The 22,616-nt window shown below is 43.7% G+C and overlaps 1 protein-coding gene and 1 long non-coding RNA gene across 4 annotated transcripts in view; one reads left to right on the forward strand and one right to left on the reverse strand.

Annotated features, from left to right (window-relative positions):
* Nucleotides 1–4,033, forward strand: part of LOC128687353 (cAMP-regulated phosphoprotein 21) — a 369,078-nt gene extending 365,045 nt beyond the window's left edge. For both annotated transcript variants that reach the window (XR_011392951.1, XM_070092627.1), the window contains one exon: nucleotides 3,471–4,033. Coding sequence is in view for 1 of the 2 variants with exons in the window: in XM_070092627.1 (XP_069948728.1) it covers nucleotides 3,471–3,493 (23 nt within the window). In the remaining variant the exon portion in view is untranslated. The remainder of the gene's footprint in view (nucleotides 1–3,470) is intronic.
* Nucleotides 1–22,616, reverse strand: part of LOC138853790 (uncharacterized) — a 105,301-nt gene that overhangs the window by 35,712 nt on the left and 46,973 nt on the right. The window lies entirely within an intron of this gene.

Genomic DNA, 22,616 nt, shown 5'->3' on the forward strand with positions numbered 1-22,616 from the left:
AGCAGTGGCAGGATGCACACAATGTACATCACGTTGCAATATTCAGATATAGGGATGAGGAAAAGCTGTTAACAACATATTAGATTAAAGCTGGAATATGCAACTATGGTACAACATCTGTACATGAACATGTGGACAAGCTAGAAAAATCCAAAGATGAACCACAACACAGGAGTTGAAAAGAAAGGCTGAAGGCACTGAATGTCATATCTGGCTGATAGTAGGAAAAGAAAAGACATGATAACCACATATGATAATAATAATCAAATTATTATTATAATCAAAGAAAGCGCTAAACCAACAAGGGTTATACAGTGCTACGGGGCAGAAAATAGTGCTGAGGCTATAAACAGCTAGGTGGAGGGGGGATCAGAGGTGAGGGGAGAAAAGGGCTGGGAGGGACACTAAGGGCTATGTGTCAAAGTTCGTGCAGTAAAGCAGTTGCTGACAAAAAGTCAAAAAGTGATTGCAAGTCAAAAGGCAGGGCCATCTGCAAGGAGGGAAGATGAGGGAAGAGCAGTAGGGTGGTGGCATCGGAGGTAATTCCTGTGAGCTCGCTGGTAAACCGGACAATCCACAAGAAAGTGAAGAACCGAAATACTTATAAGGTTGTTTTACTGCCTACACCACCACCTATTTTCAAGTACGTAACTGCTTTATTTTCTAATGACCCACTAGACTGCCCCTTTTCACAAACTGGTACGTATTTCAAACCAATATTTGTTGCTTAATGCTAGTATACATATGCAGTAAAGCATCAGTCGTTCAGAATTATTATGACCAAACCACATCCAGATTACTTTTCATTGCAGGTTACTGATTTTCATTACAGTACTGTATATGTAGGAGCATCATAGTACAGTACTGTACATTTGTACATGGATGATTTAACAAGTAATCTTGCTTGTCTCTACTTCCAAAGCACAACACATTAAGGTAGATAGAAGATTTAAATTGTTTGAAAGGGTGTCAGAAAGTTCACAGCCGACTACCTCTATTTCTGGTAGATTTCCGGACTACTGGCGCTGTATAATCCTCCGGGTTTAGCGCTTCCCCCTTGATTATAATAATCCGGACTACTGGTAGTATTAATCTTCATCATATTTTCTGAACTGATCACTGATCATTCTAAACCACTAATTGCTTTACTACTGATTTTTGTGTGTGTGTGTGGGGGGGAAGGGGGGCATGCTGGGGTTTGTACATTTTTTAATTCAGAAGTGGTATTATGGTGCTATTTCCAACCTCAGCATCCAGATCTACTCGTGTAGGATACTGTGGTGGTATACTCATGCAAATTGTTAGAATCTGCTACCTACTGTTACTGGATTTTTGTTAGGGCAAAATGATTTCTTAATATTATGGCTAGATGAGCTACAGAGGTAAGAAATGCTTCCGCCTTTCCTCCTTTGAATATTGAAGCTCTATATTTGCATTTTTGCCATCCACGAGGCTCTTACTGATTATATCCCTCATGGATACTGAGGAGGTACACTATATGTAGTATACTTTATCATTTTTGAATATTAGATAAAAGTGACTTTGGGGCAGCAGTTAGTAGGTTACCAGAATCACCTTTTTTCAGTATTTATACCTTTCCATGACATTACTGTTATCATATGGAATATGTATTCTGATTTGAGAGTGCACATAACCCAATGATTCACCAAACTGCAACACCTTGACTAGCATCGCAAAGTGCTGGCAGTGTCAATGACCTGAGTACTTGGAGAGAATCTTCTACATGTAAACATTTGCAGATTACATAAAGCTTACAGGAAAAGCAGAAACAGTAGACAGCAAAAAAACTGAAGAATGACATGGACAGGTTCCAAGAATGGTCCACAAAATGGTTATTGGGATTTATATAGTGGACATGAGAGCATGGTGGATGGCCTGTGACTCAATGGTACTGTGGTATATTCAGCTCAACTGAAAGGACTGTGCAATCCTTGGGTGTGTCAAGATGACTGAGCAAGTATCCTTATTCTGTTTTCCCTATACGTGTATACTTATGGTAAACAGGTATCTAGAAGTTAGTACTGTTTTAAGTTACCTACAAGAGTAGAGGAGTAAGCCACCCACCTTTGCTTTTTTTTTGAATATCCTAGGTTAATAACCTTCTGGGGTTAAATAAGTTGAAGAAAGTTGTCTTGAAGCGAAAATGAGGAGAGGCCAGTCATACCTTACCAAATGAGAGAAAGGCAACTACTAAAGTCAGAAAGGATCTAGCAGTTGATAAAACAATATATTCCTGGAGGCTCACAAACAAGATAATGTGAGCAGCATATACAACAATGGCAAATATGAGAATGGCTTCATTCAGGTTTATATCATTAAAAACCATGCAGGTAAAACCCATGCTGGAGTATGCAGCACCTATGTGAAACCCAGAGCTAATAAAACTTGTAGGAAAGTTTGAGAATATTACAAAATTTGCCACATGAACTAAGAGGACAAACTAAAAAAGCAAAATTTCATAACTATTGAAAAAAAATTCAGAGAGCACATGATTGTAACATACACAAAAAATCATGAATCTCCATACAATATGTGATTGTCAGAGTGGATGGACAAACTGAAAAGGGTGGGACCAGGATGAGGCAAACAAATGGCAACACAAAGAATAAAATAAAAAATTAAATAAAATTTTATTTCTTTGCTAAGGTTACAATGTGTGTTTACATTTCATAATTTGATTGGTAAAAAGAAAGCCACTATCATGCCGAGGCATTTTGGGCAGACTTAACCTAATACTTATTATAGACTACTTATAGATACAAGAAGGAACTTCTTATGAGGACAGTAATATAAAGGAAGAAAAGAGTAGGAATAAATGTGAGACTGGTGTAATAGAGAAACACATCAGAGAAGGAAATAATGGAGGCAAGTTACTCAAAGTAACTTAAATCTAAATGTGAGAAAGTCAATAAGGGTTGAGATGCATTACATGGGACAGTAACCAATGGTTAAGATTGAGGTGAAGTTCAGTACTTGTAAACACAGGTGAGTATAATTAGATGTGTACACATACTAATACCCATTGTGATCACCAATCCTGTGTGCAAACTAGTACATGTATATGTTAACTCTCATTCCTGTAACAATGATATACAATCAGAATCTTTGTGTACTGGTCATGTTTATAAAAATTAATGTTTGATAGTTATTTCTTCGAGTACTCGAGATTACTGCATAAACAACTCAAAGCTAAAATTATCTAAACTAAATACATTATCTCTTATGCCTTTCTAGAAAAGCACGTAAAAGTATCTTACATGGTGTCATCTTTGCTTGCAGAATGAATAAATATTTTGTAATTTTTTTCTCTTCCAATAAAAAGAATTATTTATAATAGATAAATTAAAATTACTGTTTCTAACAGACCTAGTTATTGTCACATCTAGTTATTATTTACATTTCAAATAAGAGAGATTACAATTAATTTTAAGATAACCTCTGTTTGACAGGACTTTCACATCTTCAGCACTGAGATGCAGCATATTCCAAGATTCCTAATTGAACATGTAACCTACAAGAGGTAACAATTACTAAGGTACCAAAAGTATTATAGGTAAATTAATCAGTAAATCATCACATGCCACTGAGTTCCCAGTCATTTGTAAAAGTATTGTGGTCTATAATGTGCAGATTTTAGTATAGAATATTGGCTTTATTTAATATTTGTTGTATATTATAAATTATAAAAATCTTTGATAAAAATCTGTTGTTAAGAGGGCAAAAAAATAAATTTGTATCACTGACATTTCCTATCAGGTCTAAGGGGTCCCAAACTAGTAATTTCAAATTTCTAATTATATTTTCCACTTCTCATATCTCCTAAATGTTTGTCCTCCCCCGTCATCATCCTTACATACTCTCGTGCTTCCTATTACCTCTCCTTTGCATCTCACATACCCCCTAATCTTGTTTTCCAAGTTCAAGTTTTCTATTGCATCTTTTTATGTGTCGCGGTCAGTCTCTCACCCAAATGGGGAACACACTGTGCAATAAAGATGTTATAATTCTTTAACTGAAGATAATTTTAATATCCTTATGGAAGTATGGAGTATACATGATCAATTTTACTCGTGTTGGTACAGTATGTTTTTTGTTTGAACACGTGGAATGAGTATATTAGTTGTATATGTATACAGTACTGACATATTTTGGGAGTACAGTACCAGTAGTATTTATTAATAGAGAATTTGGAATAATTGAAAAGTAAATTGTTTATACAGAAGAAATAAATTTGATCAAGTGAATTTACAATTGTAATATATCGAGTGATTTTTCTTTTCAAAAATGTTGATCTTATCAAAAACGTTTCATTAGGAGTTGCTAAAAAGAAAAAAATACTACTTGTTGATACAAAAATATGAGGTCTGAACTGTTGCATGCTATCTAAAACTTGTGAGAAAACAGGCTAAATAAGTTCTTAAGAATGAGTAAAAAAAAAAAGAAATGGTCATGCAGTCTAGAAAAATCTTTGGCCCATCTGACTCTTAACCTCTGTGACTAACTTTTTGCCCTGTAATAAGAAAAATACACAAGCACATCCATAATGATGATGACTTAAGTTTTCATCAAACTCTTGCAAACAGATTTAATGCTTATAATAGTATAAACAAGGGCATTCTTTTTTTAATTGTAATCAGGGCACACAAGGTTGCATTCCCACCCCTGTACTACTAGACCCAATATGCCTCATGTGTAAAAAAAAAAAAAAAAAAAAAAAAAAAGATGTTTTTCTTGACCCATGGGTTGTAAAGTAAAAAGACACAAGTGCATATTGTGGGTAATTCTACCAACATTTATACAACCCATGGGTTATTGTATGATGAATCAAAAGTGAAGTATGTTGATATTGTTTGTGTGTTTACTGTATTTTACCCCATGGAAGCACTACTATTGCAAAAATAAAGGAGGCACCATTTCTGTTATGCTCTTTAATTAACTAATAATAACAATTAATGATAATAAAATTAAGTGCTAAACCCGTGGGTAAATTAACTACAAGAAAACTGGATGATTAGGGCTGGCAAGAGTAGGTAAGCAGAGTTTAATGCTTCCTTGTGAATATTTTAAAACTGGAAGGTGAATCAGTATTGCTTTATATAACCTAGGTACCAAATTTGAGCATGAAAATCACACCCTATGAAAGCAAAAGACTGGGCAGGAGATGCAACATCCCCCAATGAAAAGCTGGGGCTCCACGAGTATGCTAAGAGACAACACAGTAAGAGTCAAGGGCCCAAGATTGTTTAACTGCCTCCCAGTGTACATATGGGGTATTACCAATAGACCCCTGGCTGTCTTCAAGGCACTGGACAGTTACCTAAAGTCTGTACCTGATCAGCCAGGCTGTGGTTCATACGTCTGTGTGCAGCCAGCATTAACAGCCTGGTTGATCAGGCCCTGATCCACCGTGAGGCCTGGTTACAGACTGGGCTGTGGGGGCGTTGACCGAGTGTTTTGCTTTCATAGGGAATGATTTTCATGTGCAAGTTTGGTACTAATTCCTCTAGAATTTTCCAAGTGTATATACAGTAATCATGTATCTCTCCCACCTGCATTCTAGGGAGTGCAGGTTGAGGAACTTCAAGCATTCCCAGTAAATGAGTTATGCATGTCATGAAGGTTCTCTGTACATTTTCTAGGTCAGCAATTTTACCTGCCTTGAAAGGTGCTGTTAGTGTGCAGCAATATTCCAGCCTAGATAGAACAAGCGACCTGAAGTGTGTCATGGGCTTGCCATCACTAGTTTTAAAGGTTCTCATTATCCATCTTGTCATAATTCTAACAGATGCAATTGATACAATGTTGTGATCTTTGAAAGTGAGATCCTCTGACATTATCACTCCCAGGTCTTTTACATTAATCTTTCATTCTATTGCATTTTCCATATTGGAGTAACTTATATTTCTCATCATTGAACTTCATATTGATTTCTGCAGCCCATTTAAAGATTTGGTTGATGTCCTGCCTGGAGTCTCGTAGTGTCTTCAATGGAGGACACTCACGAAAATTCGGGTGTCATCTGCAAAGGAAGACATGGTGCTGTGGCTTACTGTGGTTCGTATGTCAGTTTGTGTGCGGCCATCAGTAATAGTTTGGTTGATCAGACCCTGATCCACCGTGAGGCCTGGTCAGGGATTGGGCTGCAGGGGCGGTGACCCCCGCAATACCCTCCAGGTATACTTGCTGCAGGGGCGGTGACCCCCGCAATACCCTCCAGGTATACTTCAGGTAAGGCTTTATTAGGTTATCCTGGGTAAATAATTGAACAAAATCATTTGTTACTTTGGCCTTCCTTTTTATTACATTCAAGGGGTCAAGTTCTTAACCCACAAGGTTCACACAATGCTTGGGGAATGAGAGGAAATCAGTTTTGATCCAAGGGAAGGATACTTCTCATTCTCTGAATCAAGAGCCGTTAATCAGCATCTAAGCATCCCCCTTAACATGCAGTGTTGGTGTCTGTACTCGTGGCCTTAAGGTGCTGTGCTAGACCCTATTTTATTCATTACCTTGTGTTGAATATTTGTCAGGATCACTCACCTATATGCAGTTGCAGGGGTCGAGTGTCAACTCTTACCATACCTATTTCTAAAGTTGTGTGCGGATTCTGCCTCTTCCACTTCGTTGTGTTGGTCATTCCCCTTACTGACCACTCTAAGGCTAAAATAAGATTTCCTAACATCCCTGTGACTGTGCTTGTAACTTCAAGCTGTGACCTCGTGAACCCGAGACCCGCCTCTAAAGCACTTTCCCTGTCCACCCTATCAAATCCTCCGAGTACTTTGTATGTCATAATCATGTCTCCTCTGGTTCTTATGTCTTCTAGTGTCGTCAAGTTTTAACTTCTTTAGCCTCTCCTCATAGTTCATACCGCCTCAGCTCTAGAACTAGTTTTCTTTGCAAACCTTTGCACTTTTTCCTAGAGCCTTTACATGCTTTACCAGATGCGGGTTCCATACTGGGGCTGCATACTCCAAGATGGGCCTGACATTTGTTGTGTATAAGTTCGTGAATGCCTCCTTGTTGATGGTCCCTTCAATTTGTCGATCGCGTTTGCTGCAGCGGTAGTGATGTGTGTGCGCCTCAGGCGAGATGCTTGAAACTATGCTCACTCCGAGGTATTTTCTTAAAGATTTACAGCATTTCTCCACCGAGCCTGGACAATATTTCCGGACGTCTTTGTCCTTCTCCTATCTTTATAACTTTGCAACTTGCTGGGGTTAAATTCCAATAGCCACTTGCCAGACTATTCCTACTGTTTCTCCAAATTATTTGTAGTCTTTCCTTGTCTACTCCTGTTTGTACTCTCGTTAGTTTTACAATATCTGCAAATAGGACACTACCGACTCTGTTTCCTTTGTCATGTTCATATACACAAAAAACAATACTTATCTTATCTTATCTTATCTGGTCCCAGTACTGACCCTTGTGAACAACCCCCCTCCCCCCTCACTCGCCCATTCTGACATTAACTTACTAACTCGTTTAATTCCCGTTAATTATTCCTTGATCCACTACAGTCTTTTCCCTATTATATTAAATAGTGCTCGTGTGTGTGTGTGTGTGTTTTAATGTGTGTGCATGTGAATTTAAGGCTAAAGCTGACAGAAGAGTGGGCGTGGGCTACGATACTTTTTTTTTAAAGTATCCTGTAGTTTACATGTAACAAAACTGTTAGGCACAAAAAGCCACTAGTATGCAATGCATTTCGGGTAAAACTAATCTTAATGCTTAAATGTTACTCGAGATTTAGACAGACTATTGAGTAAGATTTCTTATGCCGCTGACTACAAACATATCATTCATATGGGCGTGGATGCGGGTACGGGCGTGGCTATGGATGTGTGATTCGTGGTAGTGGGCGTGTATTTGTCTGTATGTATAAGTTTAGGCGTGGGAGAGAGACTTGCGCATGCGTGAGCGGGCACGTGAGCCTGAGCATAGGCACGCGGGCGTGGGAGCGCGTGCTCACCTGACACGCCCACACCTACCTCACTCCCTCCCCACACCCACGCCGTGGGCGTGGTCAGGGAGATCGGAGATCCGGCAGCCAGGGTGACTGTAGTCTGAGAGATCTTATAGCACAACAGTCACACCCATATCCTGTAAGGGGGGTTTGGGCAGGCGTGGGCGGGGGAGGGGGGAGTCACATCCGCCAGCGTGGGCAGGGGCTACCCTGTGCTGTGGGTGGGGGGAGTGAGGGAGATCTCGTCGGGGTACGAAATTCCTTGATATTCAGAATCACTACATCAGGATGATCTAGATGGCGCAGCCTGGCACCAAGGACCGTCACAGCCCGGAACCATGGACCGTCACAGCCTGGCCACCAAGGACCGTCACAGCCTGGCCACCATGGACCGTCACAGCCTGGCCACCAAGGACCGTCACAGCCTGGCCATCAAGGACCGTCACAGCCTGACAAGGACCATCACAACCTGGCCACCAAGGACCGTCACAAAAGCAAACAAGCTGGGTGTGGGCGTGAAGCACGCAGTTTTATTATTATTATTATAATCAAAAAGAAGCGCTAAGCCACAAGGGCTATACAGCACACGCAGTTTTAAAGAACAAGGAAGGAGACGGAATGTGTTTAGAGCAAGTGTTGCAACAGAGTACTAGAATGTACGAGTATAACATTGAGAATGTTTGTCTGGCTGATGGATGAGCGAATGTGTGAAACAGTCTCTAATATCTAAATACCAAAACTAATGCGTGTGGATGGTGGGCGTATTAGAGGTGGGATGGGCTTTTACCTTAAAAAGTGCCAACACTTGCCTACCCTTATCCTTAATCCCCTCCCCCCATCCCCCGCCCCTTTCCTTTTTCGCTCTGCCTCTCAGATTTTAATTTTATGGTCATTCAAATCTTTCTCTATGATATAAATGAATTACCTCGAACTACTACGTTTTCACCGTTCTTCTCTGTAGGACTGAAGAAGCCAGAGGTTGGAGAAACGTTCCCTTAATTAAGATTTCTAAGTGTTGCACAAGTGTTTCAGTCTTTGTATGTGTGTGTGTCTCTGTAAACACTACATTTGTGTCCTTACATCAAAGTTTGACTTTATAGTTTGGAATAAGTAGCTAACAATGCATTACTGTACCCGTGTGGAATGTTTGAATATATATTACTCTCCATTTCTATTATTTGCCCAGCATTATGTTCTTACATAGTGCATTATATTACATAATGCTAAATTCATACCCCTTCCTCCTAAACGTCTACCCTTCACTTGTGAGATTTTCATCGTACAACGTTTCGCTGTGTAGAGCTTTATTAGATCATATACTATAACCCGAATGACTAAAATAAATCATATCTTTACCGAGATAAACATTGTTCAAGTGTCCCAGTAAAGCGTGTGCTGCACTGTCTTTCTCTCAAGGTTACCACTGTACTGGGATACGCCCGGCGTCTTCTGGGTCATGGCTACAATATTTTCTTCCCTCGCGTGACAGGTCATAGGAGATTAAAGAGTATAATTCTTCTGGTTAAGGCTAAATTACCATTTCACGTAAACATTTTAGCTGAATCTTCCACTGTTCCCGGTGGAAGATGCATCCCCCATTGCCACCATCCCCCCCCCCCATCCATCACCCTGCCATCTTCTGTTACCCTTCCTCTAATGCCTATACCCTTCCACCCGCCCTGACGACCCTCACCCACCCTTCCACCAGCCCTGACGACCCTCACCTACCCTTCCACCCGCCCTGACGACCCTCATCCACCCTTCCACCCGCCCTGACGACCCTCACCTACCCTTCCACCCGCCCTGACGACCCTCATCCACCCTTCCACTCGCCCTGACGACCCTCACCTACCCTTCCACCCGCCCTGACGACCCTCACCCACCCTTCCACCCGCCCTGACGACCCTCACCCACCCTTCCACCCGCCCTGAAGACCCTCATCCACCCTTCCACCAGCCCTGACGACCCTCACCCACCCTTCCAAACGCCCTGAGGACCCTCATCCACCCTTCCACCCGCCCTGACGACCCTCACGCACCCTTCCACCCGCCCTGACGACCCTCACCCACCCTTCCACCCGCCCTGACGACCCTCACGCACCCTTCCACCCGCCCTGACGACCCTCACCTACCCTTCCACCCGCCCTGACGACCCTCATCCACCCTTCCACCCGCCCTGACGACCCTCACCCACCCTTCCACCCGCCCTGAGGACCCTCACCTACCCTTCCACCCGCCCTGACGACCCTCATCCACCCTTCCACCCGCCCTGACGACCCTCATCCACCCTTCCACCAGCCCTGACGAACCTCATCGACCCTTCCACCAGCCCTGACGACCCTCACCCACCCTTCCACCCGCCCTGACGACCCTCACCCCCCCTTCCACCCGCCCTCACGACCCTCACCCACCCTGCCACCCGCCCTGACGACCCTCACCCACCCTTCCACCCGCCCTGACGACCCTTATCCACCCTTCCACCCGCCCTGACGCCCCTCACCCACCCTTCCACCCGCCCTGACGACCCTCACCCACCCTTCCACCCGCCCTGACGACCCTCACCCACCCTTCCACCCGCCCTGACGACCCTCACCCACCCTTCCACCCGCCCTGACGACCCTCACCCACCCTTCCACCCGCCCTGACGACCCTCACCTACCCTTCCACCCGCCCTGACGACCCTCACCCTCACTCCATGGAAGACGGTCAGACAATTTCCAGTAACGTTTTTGGTACAAGTAAACATGTTCATTATTAAATTTAATAATGTGTAAATCGATTCTTTAAATGTCCTAAAAAAAAAAACTTTATTCGTGTCAATAATCCCGAAGGCCCTCATTGGTTTAGCGCTTACCTGGAGTATACCTGGATTGTGTTTCGGGGGTCAACGGCCCCGTGGCCCGGTCTAAGACCAGGCCCGAAGGTTCAGTAACCCTGGATGACCCAATAAGCCACCTTGAATTTTTTGTAGATTTACAATAACCCAATAAATGTACCTTCGTTTAATGCGTCCGTAACATCTGTGCGTCCTAAAACCCTCGTTAAAAAAAATTATATTGCACAGGCAAAGTCGAAATAAAAACTGATACGTCAATGTGACTATTTTTGTTGTGATTCTTCTTGGCTCTTCCCCAGGATGCGACCCAGAGCAATCCACTTGCTCGTTGGTACCTGCTGACCGTTAGGTAGCAGGGTGCAGCGGGTGTTGGGATTCTTGTTTACACGGAGGAGCACTAAACCCGTATGGGAGGGGGTCTTACAGCGGAGATAAGAAATAGGAGCATTCAGGTTAGACCCAAGGGGAGGACGGTTACAAATCTTTGGTTACTCTAAATACTTTTCGTAAACACTACAGTTAGGCTAAAAAAAAAAAAGTTACTAATTTTAAGTAAGATCTTGAAGTGTAACTGTTATAATCCCTTCAGAGAAGGGTTCCTGATCTACTGAAGGAAGGGTAGGTCCAATTCCCTGTTGAAACAATATTCACAACTACAACCTCCATCATAGATCATCGTTACCAGTTTAATATCTCGCTTTGTACCGCATTTGTGTTGAATTTTTCCTACGAATTAGTTTGGCATTATAATTAGAGCAGTAAAACTGTGACTGCGAGTGAGGTCAAAGATGGAGAGAACGTTCGTTCAGTAAGTGGAAATGCTACAGTTTTTCGTTCATTTAGTGGAAATCCTTGTTTGGTGTTTTGCTAGTCCGGCCAGGTCCAACCTTAACGTGTTTTGACACAGCTCCAACACCAGACATCCCAGAATATATTTCAAAACTCTGTTGCAACGATTGCTATCTCTGAACACCTTCCCAGGAGAGGATGGAGGGTTAATAAGCCCTAGATCGTGGATTCGCTCGAGTGGCCACTAGATGCCTTGATGACTATCTTAACTGAGAATTAAGGTTGCGATATTGTTTTTAAGTACACATATTCATAGTCACTTCGAGTCACTTTTTTTAAACGAGGCTGCAATGAAGATAATTTACGAGGTACTGTAACGTGGTTGATAGATCCTTTTTCTTCCTCCATGGTCTCTGACACACTTGAAGACAAGCAAAATGTAGATGGAGTATGAAAAGACTTCCCGTAAACCTCAGACAAACGTCATGGTTTTATAGATTGCAAAACTGCATGCAGAAAGAATCAGTGAAAAAACGGGCAGATGGATTTTCAAATTTCTAATATATCGAACCCAAAGAGTAATAGTCAACACAATAATATTCACATGTCACCATAACGCTACTCGCCCCAAGTATCCGATTAAAACATAAATCACAACACTCATCTTAGGCAGACAATACTAAAAATAGAATTACGAGTGGCTGATATATACCGCGTCGTTCAATGGGCCTTCATAAATGTAAAATAGAAACAAATTTCAATTATTCTGCTATGGATAAAAAAAAGACGAAATTAAACTTGGAACAGTATTTCCATCACAACCACAAGAAAAATGATAGGCTGGATAACTAGAACCTTCAAAATAAGAGATACCAAGACAATGATAGTCTTTAATTTCACTTGTTCTTTCTGGATTGGAAAACTGCTGCAATAATACGTCCTTTTAAGTCGAGAGAAATAGCAGATCTGGATAATGTAGAGATAACCTTCACTCTCCATATAAATTTAATCAAACAGCCGAGTTATTGTGAACGTTTAAGTCCCTCGAACTATCCAGGGGGTTGTAGAAAGGGGGAGATGGTGTAACACTGTTGACAGAACTGTATTCCCTGAAACGTACCTGGAGTTTACCTGGAGAGAGTTCCGGGGGTCAACGCCCCCCGGCCCGGTCTTTGACCAGGCCTCCTGGTGGATCAGAGCCTGATCAGCCAGGCTGTTACTGCTGGCTGCACGCAATCCAACGTACGAGCCACAGCCCGGCTGGTCAGGTACCGACTTTAGGTAGGCGAGAGATTCTTCATAATTTATACTCTGAAAATTCTCGAGGGATTGGTCCCAAATCTGCACACTCAAATTACTCCCTACGAAAGCAAAAGGCTTGACAAATGGTCAAAAATACTGCCAAGTGAAAAAGAATTCAATAATACAGAGGAACTTTTGACTACAACCATCTCGGTGGCAGATGTATGTCGCCTTGATGCCAGTGAGGGGGTTTCTTGATCCAAGGAATTAGACCAGTAATCACTTGTAATGAACATGATTACCTTTCTTTATTCAAAGACCTGCATGTCCCCTACAGGAATGGCGCTCTCCTCATAAATGTAATAATGGAATATGTCTCTTCTGATCGGCTTCAAACCCTGAATGTTGGTAGATGCTCAGGTGGGTATCAAAGGGAACGAGCTGAATGAGGAAATGAAAGCAATATTAATGCGTGGTTTCAAGAGTAGGTATGACAACATGAACAGTTATCTGCTGATGTGGCTATCATGGCCCCCTCGCCCCGGTCTATAAGCACCTCTACTGTACTGTGCAACAAACACTGCCTGCAGAATAACAAGAATTTCACAGGAAAGTATACAGTATACTGAAGGTAAGTAGATATTGGCAGGATTTACCTGTTATCTTACATGTTTATGAGAAAGAAAAGGAACTAGTCGGCCAGTGTCCAACATTTCACAGGCTTCCGTTGAACACTGATGAGAGCGAGATAAACTAACAAACTACAGCAGAAGGCTTGGTTTTCCATGAAGTGGTAGTGTGAAGATTCTCAAGGTGCAAGTGACTGCTCTAGGGCCCTTGAGTTACCTGCCGAGGTTATCGCCCGACTCATCCTGGAATTATTAGAGGCAACTTTCTCCAATGAGTCAGTCAATGTGTGTGTGTGTGTGTGTGTGTGTGTGTGTGTGTGGTGTGTGTGTGTGTGTGGTGTGTGTGTAGTGTGTGTGTGTGTGTAGTGTGTGTGTGTGTGTGTGTGTGTGTGTGTGTGTGTGTGTGTGTGTAGTGTGTGTGTGTGTGGTGTGTGTGTGTGGTGTGTGTGTGGTGTGTGTGTGTGTGTGTGTATTGTGTGTGTGTGTATTGTGTGTGTATTGTGTGTGTGTGTGGTGTGTGGTGTGTGTGTGTGTGTGTGTGGTGTGTGTGTGTATGGTGTGTGTGTGTGTGGTGTGTGTGTGTGTGTGTGGTGTGTGTGGTGTGTGTGTGTGGTGTGTGTGTTGTGTGTGTGTGTTGTGTGTGTGTGTATGGTGTGTGTGTATGGTGTGTGTGTGTGGTGTGTGTGTAGTGTATGTGGTGTGTATGTGGTGTGTGTCGTGTGTGTGTGTGTGTGTGGTGTGTTGTGTGTGTGTATGGTGTGTGTGTGTGTATTGTGTGTGTGGTGTGTGTGTGTGTGTGTGTGTGTGTGTGTGTGTGTGTGTGTGTGTGTGTGTGTGTGTGTGTGCTCGCGCGCGCGCGTTGTGTTGTGTTGTGCGAGAGAGAATAAAACACTCAGCCGGGCCTCAACACATCCTCCCACACAAAACTCGACGTTGCAGAAAAACCCTAGAATCACCTTCCATCCCTAAAAAAAAAATGTATAAAAAATCCGGAGGGTCTAATTCGCTGGCCGGCGAGACACTGACGGGAACACAGTCAGAATTTATCAAGTGTAAAGAGAGACCGACCCAGGAGAGCCATGTTTACGTGTCTTCATCACACCAATAATAATAACTATAAACAATAATAATAATTTTCCTTGAGTATGGCCACTACAGGTTCAGTAACAACAATAATTCATCTGTTAAGTAAATTTATTCATTTATACATAAATACAGTAACAGTGATTATCATACATAGCAGCATATGTGTAGAGAACTTAGGATAACCCAAAATGGTTAGACAGAGTGACTTGTTTCCATTGGGGTCCTTTACTGATACACCTTAATATACCTGGTATGTGTCCTATTTACCCGCGTGTAGATGTAAAGATAACGAAGGAGGAAGATAAGGGAAGACTACAAGAGGATGTGGACTGACTGCTGTAATGGTCAGACAGGTGACTTCAGGCGTTAGATTTGGCCGCCGAAGCGGCTAGTTTGTGAGCCTCACATCCATCCAGTGGATGGTATCGCAAGAGCATTTGGATAGATGAATGGGACACTTGAGTAGTTCTATTATGGAAGCGTTTCACCAGCCAGTAGCTTCATCAGTCCAATACAGAGGACGAATTAGTCCCTCAACCTGGAAGTGTTCAGTCCATCACTCCTGAGGGACTGATTACCTTGAATTCTTCACCTTCCACCGTTCTTCTTTATATTAGACTGATAAAGCCACAGGCTGGCGAAACGTATCCATAATAAAGATACCCAAGTGTTGCACATGTGTCTCAATCATCAACTTGTCTTTTTTCTAAACTATACAGTAATAAGCATTATGGATACATGAAAAAGCCTAGGAACTAGACCCCAAAACATCTGGATATATTATATATATCAAGGAGGGACTGGGGTCACGAGAGTATAGATGAAAGTTTAGTAGTAAGCTTCACTGTAAGTGTAGTTAGGAAGTGCAACACTCGTGAGGTAGTAATGGAAGCAGATTCCATACGCAGTTTTGCGAATAGGTATGATAGGGCCCATGATGCCACGAAGTGTTCTCGGCTGTTTGCGAATCGCTGAGGCGGGACCAGGAGCTGAATCTATACCCCCTGTAGCAACAACTAGGAGCACACACTATCGTACAATAACCTGTTCACTTGTAATCTGCGCCTAGAGTTCCTTCCAGACAACTGTTCGTACATTTCTACACGGTCTATCACACCAAAATTTAATCCTCATTTAATATTATGTTAACTTAACGTCAGTTACCATATACTGACGTATAAATCACAGACAATAACCAAATAAATAACGGATGGCTTTCGTCTGGCAGCGCGGGGAATATGGTCGAGCCTCAGAGCGTTCGTTTTCTGCCGAACGCTGGAAGATGATCAGGGTTGCGGTACAAACACATGACAGACAAACAGAAGTATTCAACAAGACTTAGTTCCAGAGCTAATGGAGTATAAGCTACGAGGAAAGGCTAAATGAATCGAATATAACCACCCGGGAGGACAAGACCAGGGGAGATACAACACACAAAATCCTCGGGAGAATTGACAGGGCAGAGACAGGCTGTTTCGGAGGCGGGAAACAGGTACTCTGGGGCATGTCTGGAAGCTCGAGAGACACAGGGGGTCACAAAGATGTGAGGAAGCACTTCTTCAGTGTCAGGGTGGTCGGAAAGTGGAATGACCTCGACGAAAAACTGGAGGCAGATTCCATACACAGTTTTAAGAATATATAGGTATGATAGGGCTCACGAGGCTAGGAGTGAATCTGGCAAGCGGCATGTTGAAAGGCTGGTCCAGGAGCTAAGAGTGAAACCCTTGCAACCACACACAGGCGAGTACAACCAGACGCCCTACCCTCGCTAGAAAAATCTGGAGCCAAGGAAGAAAAACATTTCCAGATGTAATGTATTAATGTAATGATTTGATCCAAGGCAATAGAGTTACACGCTCTGTTGGGATCACAGGGGAGGAGAAATGGGGGGGAGGCTGATTGAAAGGGTGCAACGCCCCCTCCCAGCAGCAGGTGTCTAGGGGAGTCGAGGGGTGGGAGGGGTAAACAAAGACGATTATAGGTAGCTTTCTTTGAGGGGGGTGGGGGTGAGACCGGAGGTAGTGAAGGGAGGGGGTGGCGGGAGGGGGCGAGAGAGCAGGTGCGAAAATTATCTGCCTGAGGGCCAGGAGAAACTTCAATGTCACTACCAAGGTCAACTATGGCCCCCTCACCCCTCCCCTCGTATCCCTTTCTCTTCCCCTCCTGTAACCCCTCCCACCACCCCTCATTTTCATATCGTAACAAATGGTGCAATTATCAGGAAGTTGCGCACACGCTGACATATCTACGTGTATATTACGTGTATACTACACACAAACCACAAGTCAGCATTAATAATGTAATTACATATTAGTAAAAGAAAAATACATTTTTTTACTCAGTATTTTTATAAAATTAAACAAATGAAGTAAGTCAACCAGCAAGATGACTGATCTATTGTATTACATCGTTAGTGATCTGTTGTATTGCATCGTTGATTTATTGTATTGCATCGTTAGTGATCTGTTGTATTGCATCGTTGGTGATCTATTGTATTGCATCGTTAGTGATTTGTTATAGTTTGTTATAGTTTGCCATAAAGATTTTTTCAAGCTCATATATACTATATAATAATAACAATAATAATAATAATAATAATAATAATAATAATAATAATAATATCCCAAATGGAGAGAGAAACTCGGAAGATTAATTGGTCTATATATTTAAGGAAGTAGGTTGGTAGACAACAACCGCCCAGGGAGGTACTACCGTCCTGCCAAGTGAGTGTGAAACGAAAGCCTGTAATTGTTTTACATGATGGTAGGATTGCTGGTGTCTTTTTTTCTGTCTCGTGAACATGCATGATTTCAGGTACATCTTGCTACTTCTACTTACACTTAGGTCACAGTACACATACATGTACAAGCATATATATACACACCCCTCTGGGTTTTCTTCTATTTTCTTTCTAGTTCTTATTCTTGTTTATTTCCTCTTATCTCCATGGGGAAGTGGAACAGAATTCTTCCTCCGTAAGCCATGCGTGTTGTAAGAGGCGACTAAAATGCCGGGAACAAGGGGCTAGTAACCTCTTCTCCTGTATATATTACTAAATGTAAAAGGAGAAACTTTCGTTTTTCCTTTTGGGCCACCCCGCCTCGGTGGGATATGGCCGATGTGTTGAAAGAAAGAATATTTCGATCCCTTCTGGGTTCCTCTTCATCTGCTTAAGAGGATCCTACAAGAGAAGTTTGTTTCCATGCGAGTTATTATTGAGAAATGAAAAGTGTTCATTACACATACATATATATATATACACACGCACGAGAGAAAGAGAGAGAGAGAGTAAATGAGAGTGAAAGAGTGAGAGTGGGTAGGAGAGTGAAGGTAGCTAAGTCACCTGCTGGTAGCTGCAAAGAATAGGCCTACCTTGTTAGTCCCCAGGAAGGATGGGTGATGAGGGGCCTACAGGACGGTACCACACACGTTACCTACAGGACGGTACCACACACGTTACCTACAGGACAGTACCATACACGTTACCTACAGGACGGTACCATACACGTTACCTACAGGACGGTACCATACACGTTACCTACAGGACGGTACCACACACGTTACCTACAGGACGGTACCACACACGTTACCTACAGGACGGTACCACACACGTTACCTACAGGACGGTACCACACACGTTACCTACAGGACGGTACCACACACGTTACCTACAGGACGGTACCACACACGTTACCTACAGGACGGTACCACACACGTTACCTACAGGACGGTACCACACACGTTACCTACAGGACGGTACCACACACGTTACTTACAGGACGGTACCATACACGTTACCTACAGGACGGTACCACACACGTTACCTACAGGACGGTACCACACACGTTACCTACAGGACGGTACCACACACGTTACCTACAGGACAGTACCATACACGTTACCTACAGGACAGTACCATACACGTTACCTACAGGACGGTACCATACACGTTACCTACAGGACGGTACCACACACGTTACCTACAGGACGGTACCACACACGTTACCTAAAGGACGGTCCCACACACGTTACCTACAGGACGGTCCCACACACGTTACCTACAGGACGGTACCATACACGTTACCTACAGGACGGTACCATACACGTTACCTACAGGACGGTACCACACACGTTACCTACAGGACGGTACCACACACGTTACCTACAGGACGGTACCACACACGTTACCTACAGGACGGTACCACACACGTTACTTACAGGACGGTACCATACACGTTACCTACAGGACGGTACCACACACGTTACCTACAGGACGGTACCATACACGTTACCTACAGGACGGTACCACACACGTTACCTACAGGACGGCATCACACACGTTACCTACAGGACGGTACCACACACGTTGCCTACATGACGGCACCACACACGTTGCCTACAGGACGGCATCACACACGTTACCTACAGGACGGTACCACACACGTTACCTACAGGACGGTACCACACACGTTACCTACAGGACGGCACCACACACGTTGCCTACAGGACGGTACCACACACGTTACCTACAGGACGGTACCACACACGTTACCTACAGGACGGTACCACACACGTTACCTACAGGACGGTACCACACACGTTACCTACAGGACGGTACCACACACGTTACCTACAGGACGGTACCACACACGTTACCTACAGGACGGTACCACACACGTTACCTACAGGACGGTACCACACACGTTACCTACAGGACGGTACCACACACGTTACCTACAGGACGGTACCACACACGTTACCTACAGGACGGTACCACACACGTTACCTACAGGACGGCACCACACACGTTGCCTACAGGACGGTACCACACACGTTACCTACAGGACGGTACCACACACGTTACCTACAGGATGGTACCACACACGTTACCTACAGGACGGTACCACACACGTTACAGGACGGTACCACACACGTTACCTACAGGACGGTACCACACACGTTACCTACATGACGGTACCACACACGTTACCTACGGGACGGTACCACACACGTTACTTACAGGACGGTACCATACACGTTACCTACAGGACGGTACCACACACGTTACTTACAGGACGGTACCACACACGTTACTTACAGGACGGTACCACACACGTTACTTACAGGAACGTACCACACACGTTACTTACAGGAACGTACCACACACGTTACTTACAGGAACGTACCACACACGTTACTTACAGGAACGTACCACACACGTTACTTACAGGACGGTATCACACACGTTACTTACAGGACGGCGCCACACACGTTACTTACAGGATGGTACCACACACGTTACTTACAGGACGGTACCACACACGTTACTTACAGGACGGTACCACACACGTTACTTACAGGACGGTACCACACACGTTACTTACAGGACGGTACCACACACGTTACTTACAGGACGGTACCACACACGTTACTTACAGGACGGTACCACACACGTTACTTACAGGACGGTACCACACACGTTACTTACAGGAACGTACCACACACGTTACTTACAGGAACGTACCACACACGTTACTTACAGGAACGTACCACACACGTTACTTACAGGAACGTACCACACACGTTACTTACAGGACGGTATCACACACGTTACTTACAGGACGGCGCCACACACGTTACTTACAGGATGGTACCACACACGTTACTTACAGGACGGTACCACACACGTTACTTACAGGACGGTACCACACACGTTACTTACAGGACGGTACCACACACGTTACTTACGGGACGGTACCACACACGTTACTTACAGGACGGTACCACACACGTTACTTACAGGACGGTACCACACACGTTACTTACAGGACGGTACCACACACGTTACTTACAGGACGGTACCACACACGTTACTTACAGGACGGTACCACACACGTTACTTACAGGACGGTACCACACACGATACTTACAGGATGGTACCACACACGTTACAGAACGGTACCACACACGTTACTTACAGAACGGTACCATACCTATGTTTGGCACTGAAGACAGTGTCGTGGCACCCGTCTCCTCAAACAAATATATTTTCGAAAGACTGAATACTAAAAAAACCATACCACAGGTGGGGTTAGAACCCGTGGTTTGGTTTGTTTGCAATCGTGTCATTACGATTTCGTGAGTCATGAATACTGGAACTTCCGTCATACTAGGAAATGTCATGCAATGTTTTTGAGGCACTGAAGCATAAACATACCTTAAAATTAAGTTGTAATGAACAACTGTCAATCAATAAACAGAATGGTGGACTGGAAAGCGAACCGAGACCCTGGGTCGCTCAGTCACCAGAGCGTCAGACTGTCAATCTGCAGGCCGCTGTTCGCCTCCCAGTACATCATTCACTTTATTCCTATCTTAAAATAACTTTTAAAATGGTTATGATTAGATTACCTAAGTGTTCAATGTGACATAATTTAGTAGTAGGGGAGGTTAGATAATTAAGTACCATGATCAACATTATTATAACAGCAATGCCAAAAATGAATGGATATTTGTGTATTGAAGGGATACCAACCTGAAATGGATAATTTTTCAGGTGCAGGAAAATAGACAGGAGGTGCACGACTATGAATTATGGACAGAAATTTGACAGGCAGGTTAGAGTAGATGTGCTTGACACTTGTATATTATTATTAATCACAATAGGTACTTTTCTATCAACATTTTAGAATTTTCTGGTCCAATTTTTCAGATTTTGGGGCCTTTTTATGCTCACTGAGTGTCTACTGAGGTCGAGTTCATCGAAGAAACAAATCTCTTGGTCGACCTTATCGACTATCTCGGCTGAAACAGTTATACTTGGTAACAGTGACCTCTGTAGCGTTACCAATGACATGTGGAGTCTTAGTGGGGGTAGCATCAAGGGAGGGGCAACGTGGCGTCAGGGGAAGGGGCAAGGTAGCGTCGGATGGGGAAGAGGGGGACAATGTGACGTCGTAGTGAGTAAAGCGTGGGATAGGTAAAAAAGTAGGAGGAAAGGTGGCGCAGCTGGGTGGTGAAAGTCAGTGAAGACCCGGACGGAGGGATCAGTGTGCAATGTGTAAACACAGTCCCACGATGGAAGGGGTCACTCACCCTCCTTTCCCCAGTGACCGTCTGGCTGACCCTTAGTTTTTTTAATATACTTTAATACACCCGCAGTGTGAGCAGCTACACACCTCTATATAAGAGTTACATTGTGGGTATCACGCAGACTTGGGCTTCACTATTCTAAATTATAGTTACGCTGCAAGGGAACACCCGCATTGTGTGGCTACACTATTCTGTACTCAAGTTACATTGTGGGAACAACGATCAACTGTGTTTCCTGTCAAATGTCATCACATAGGATGGGTTCTATACACGAAGCCTGTTATTCCAAGGCTTCCCTTTCCCTGGGAATGACGCGCGTACCTTACACAGCTGAGGGAATGTCACTCAATGTAGCTATCTTCTCCCCTCCCCCCGTAATTACTGACCCACTTTCCGACCCCCGTCGCCCCTTCCTCCTCCCTCCCCCTTGTTTCTGCCCCCTGCGTGCTCCGACTGTGTTGTTAACGGGCAGGAGTGTCCTCCTAGTGACCTTGAGGGGCGTCTTCACCAAAAGATGCTCGCGTCCATACCTGCCCTGACCGCTACACGAAGTACGCCACCGTAAAAAAAAATACAATAAAAAAAAGCTTATTAATGCGTTTCCTCACCAGACTCTCCTCCGTTTGCTACTGAACTGTTTAGAAATATCCTGAAGATTAGAGTAATATAATGAAGTGTTATTTACAGGCTGATGCCGATTGTTTTAAGGGTTATTACATAACACGAGGAAGCAATGCACGCATGACGGAACTTGGGAAATAAGAGCCAAGTAGCTTTTATCCAAGGAAGAGAAGGGTGGCTTTAAGTTATTAGGAGAAAAAGCGCCCTTCACCAGCATCACGGAATCCTTCCCTTCCCTTCCCCCCACTTGAAGGGAGTGTGTTGAGCTGCAGTGGTAGTGATGAGTTGTATTGTCAAGGCATTAATTGCTTCCTCTATAACGAATGGGATAAATT

The sequence above is a fragment of the Cherax quadricarinatus genome, chromosome 40, assembly GCF_038502225.1.
Source record: "Cherax quadricarinatus isolate ZL_2023a chromosome 40, ASM3850222v1, whole genome shotgun sequence".
Lineage (NCBI taxonomy): Eukaryota > Metazoa > Arthropoda > Malacostraca > Decapoda > Parastacidae > Cherax > Cherax quadricarinatus.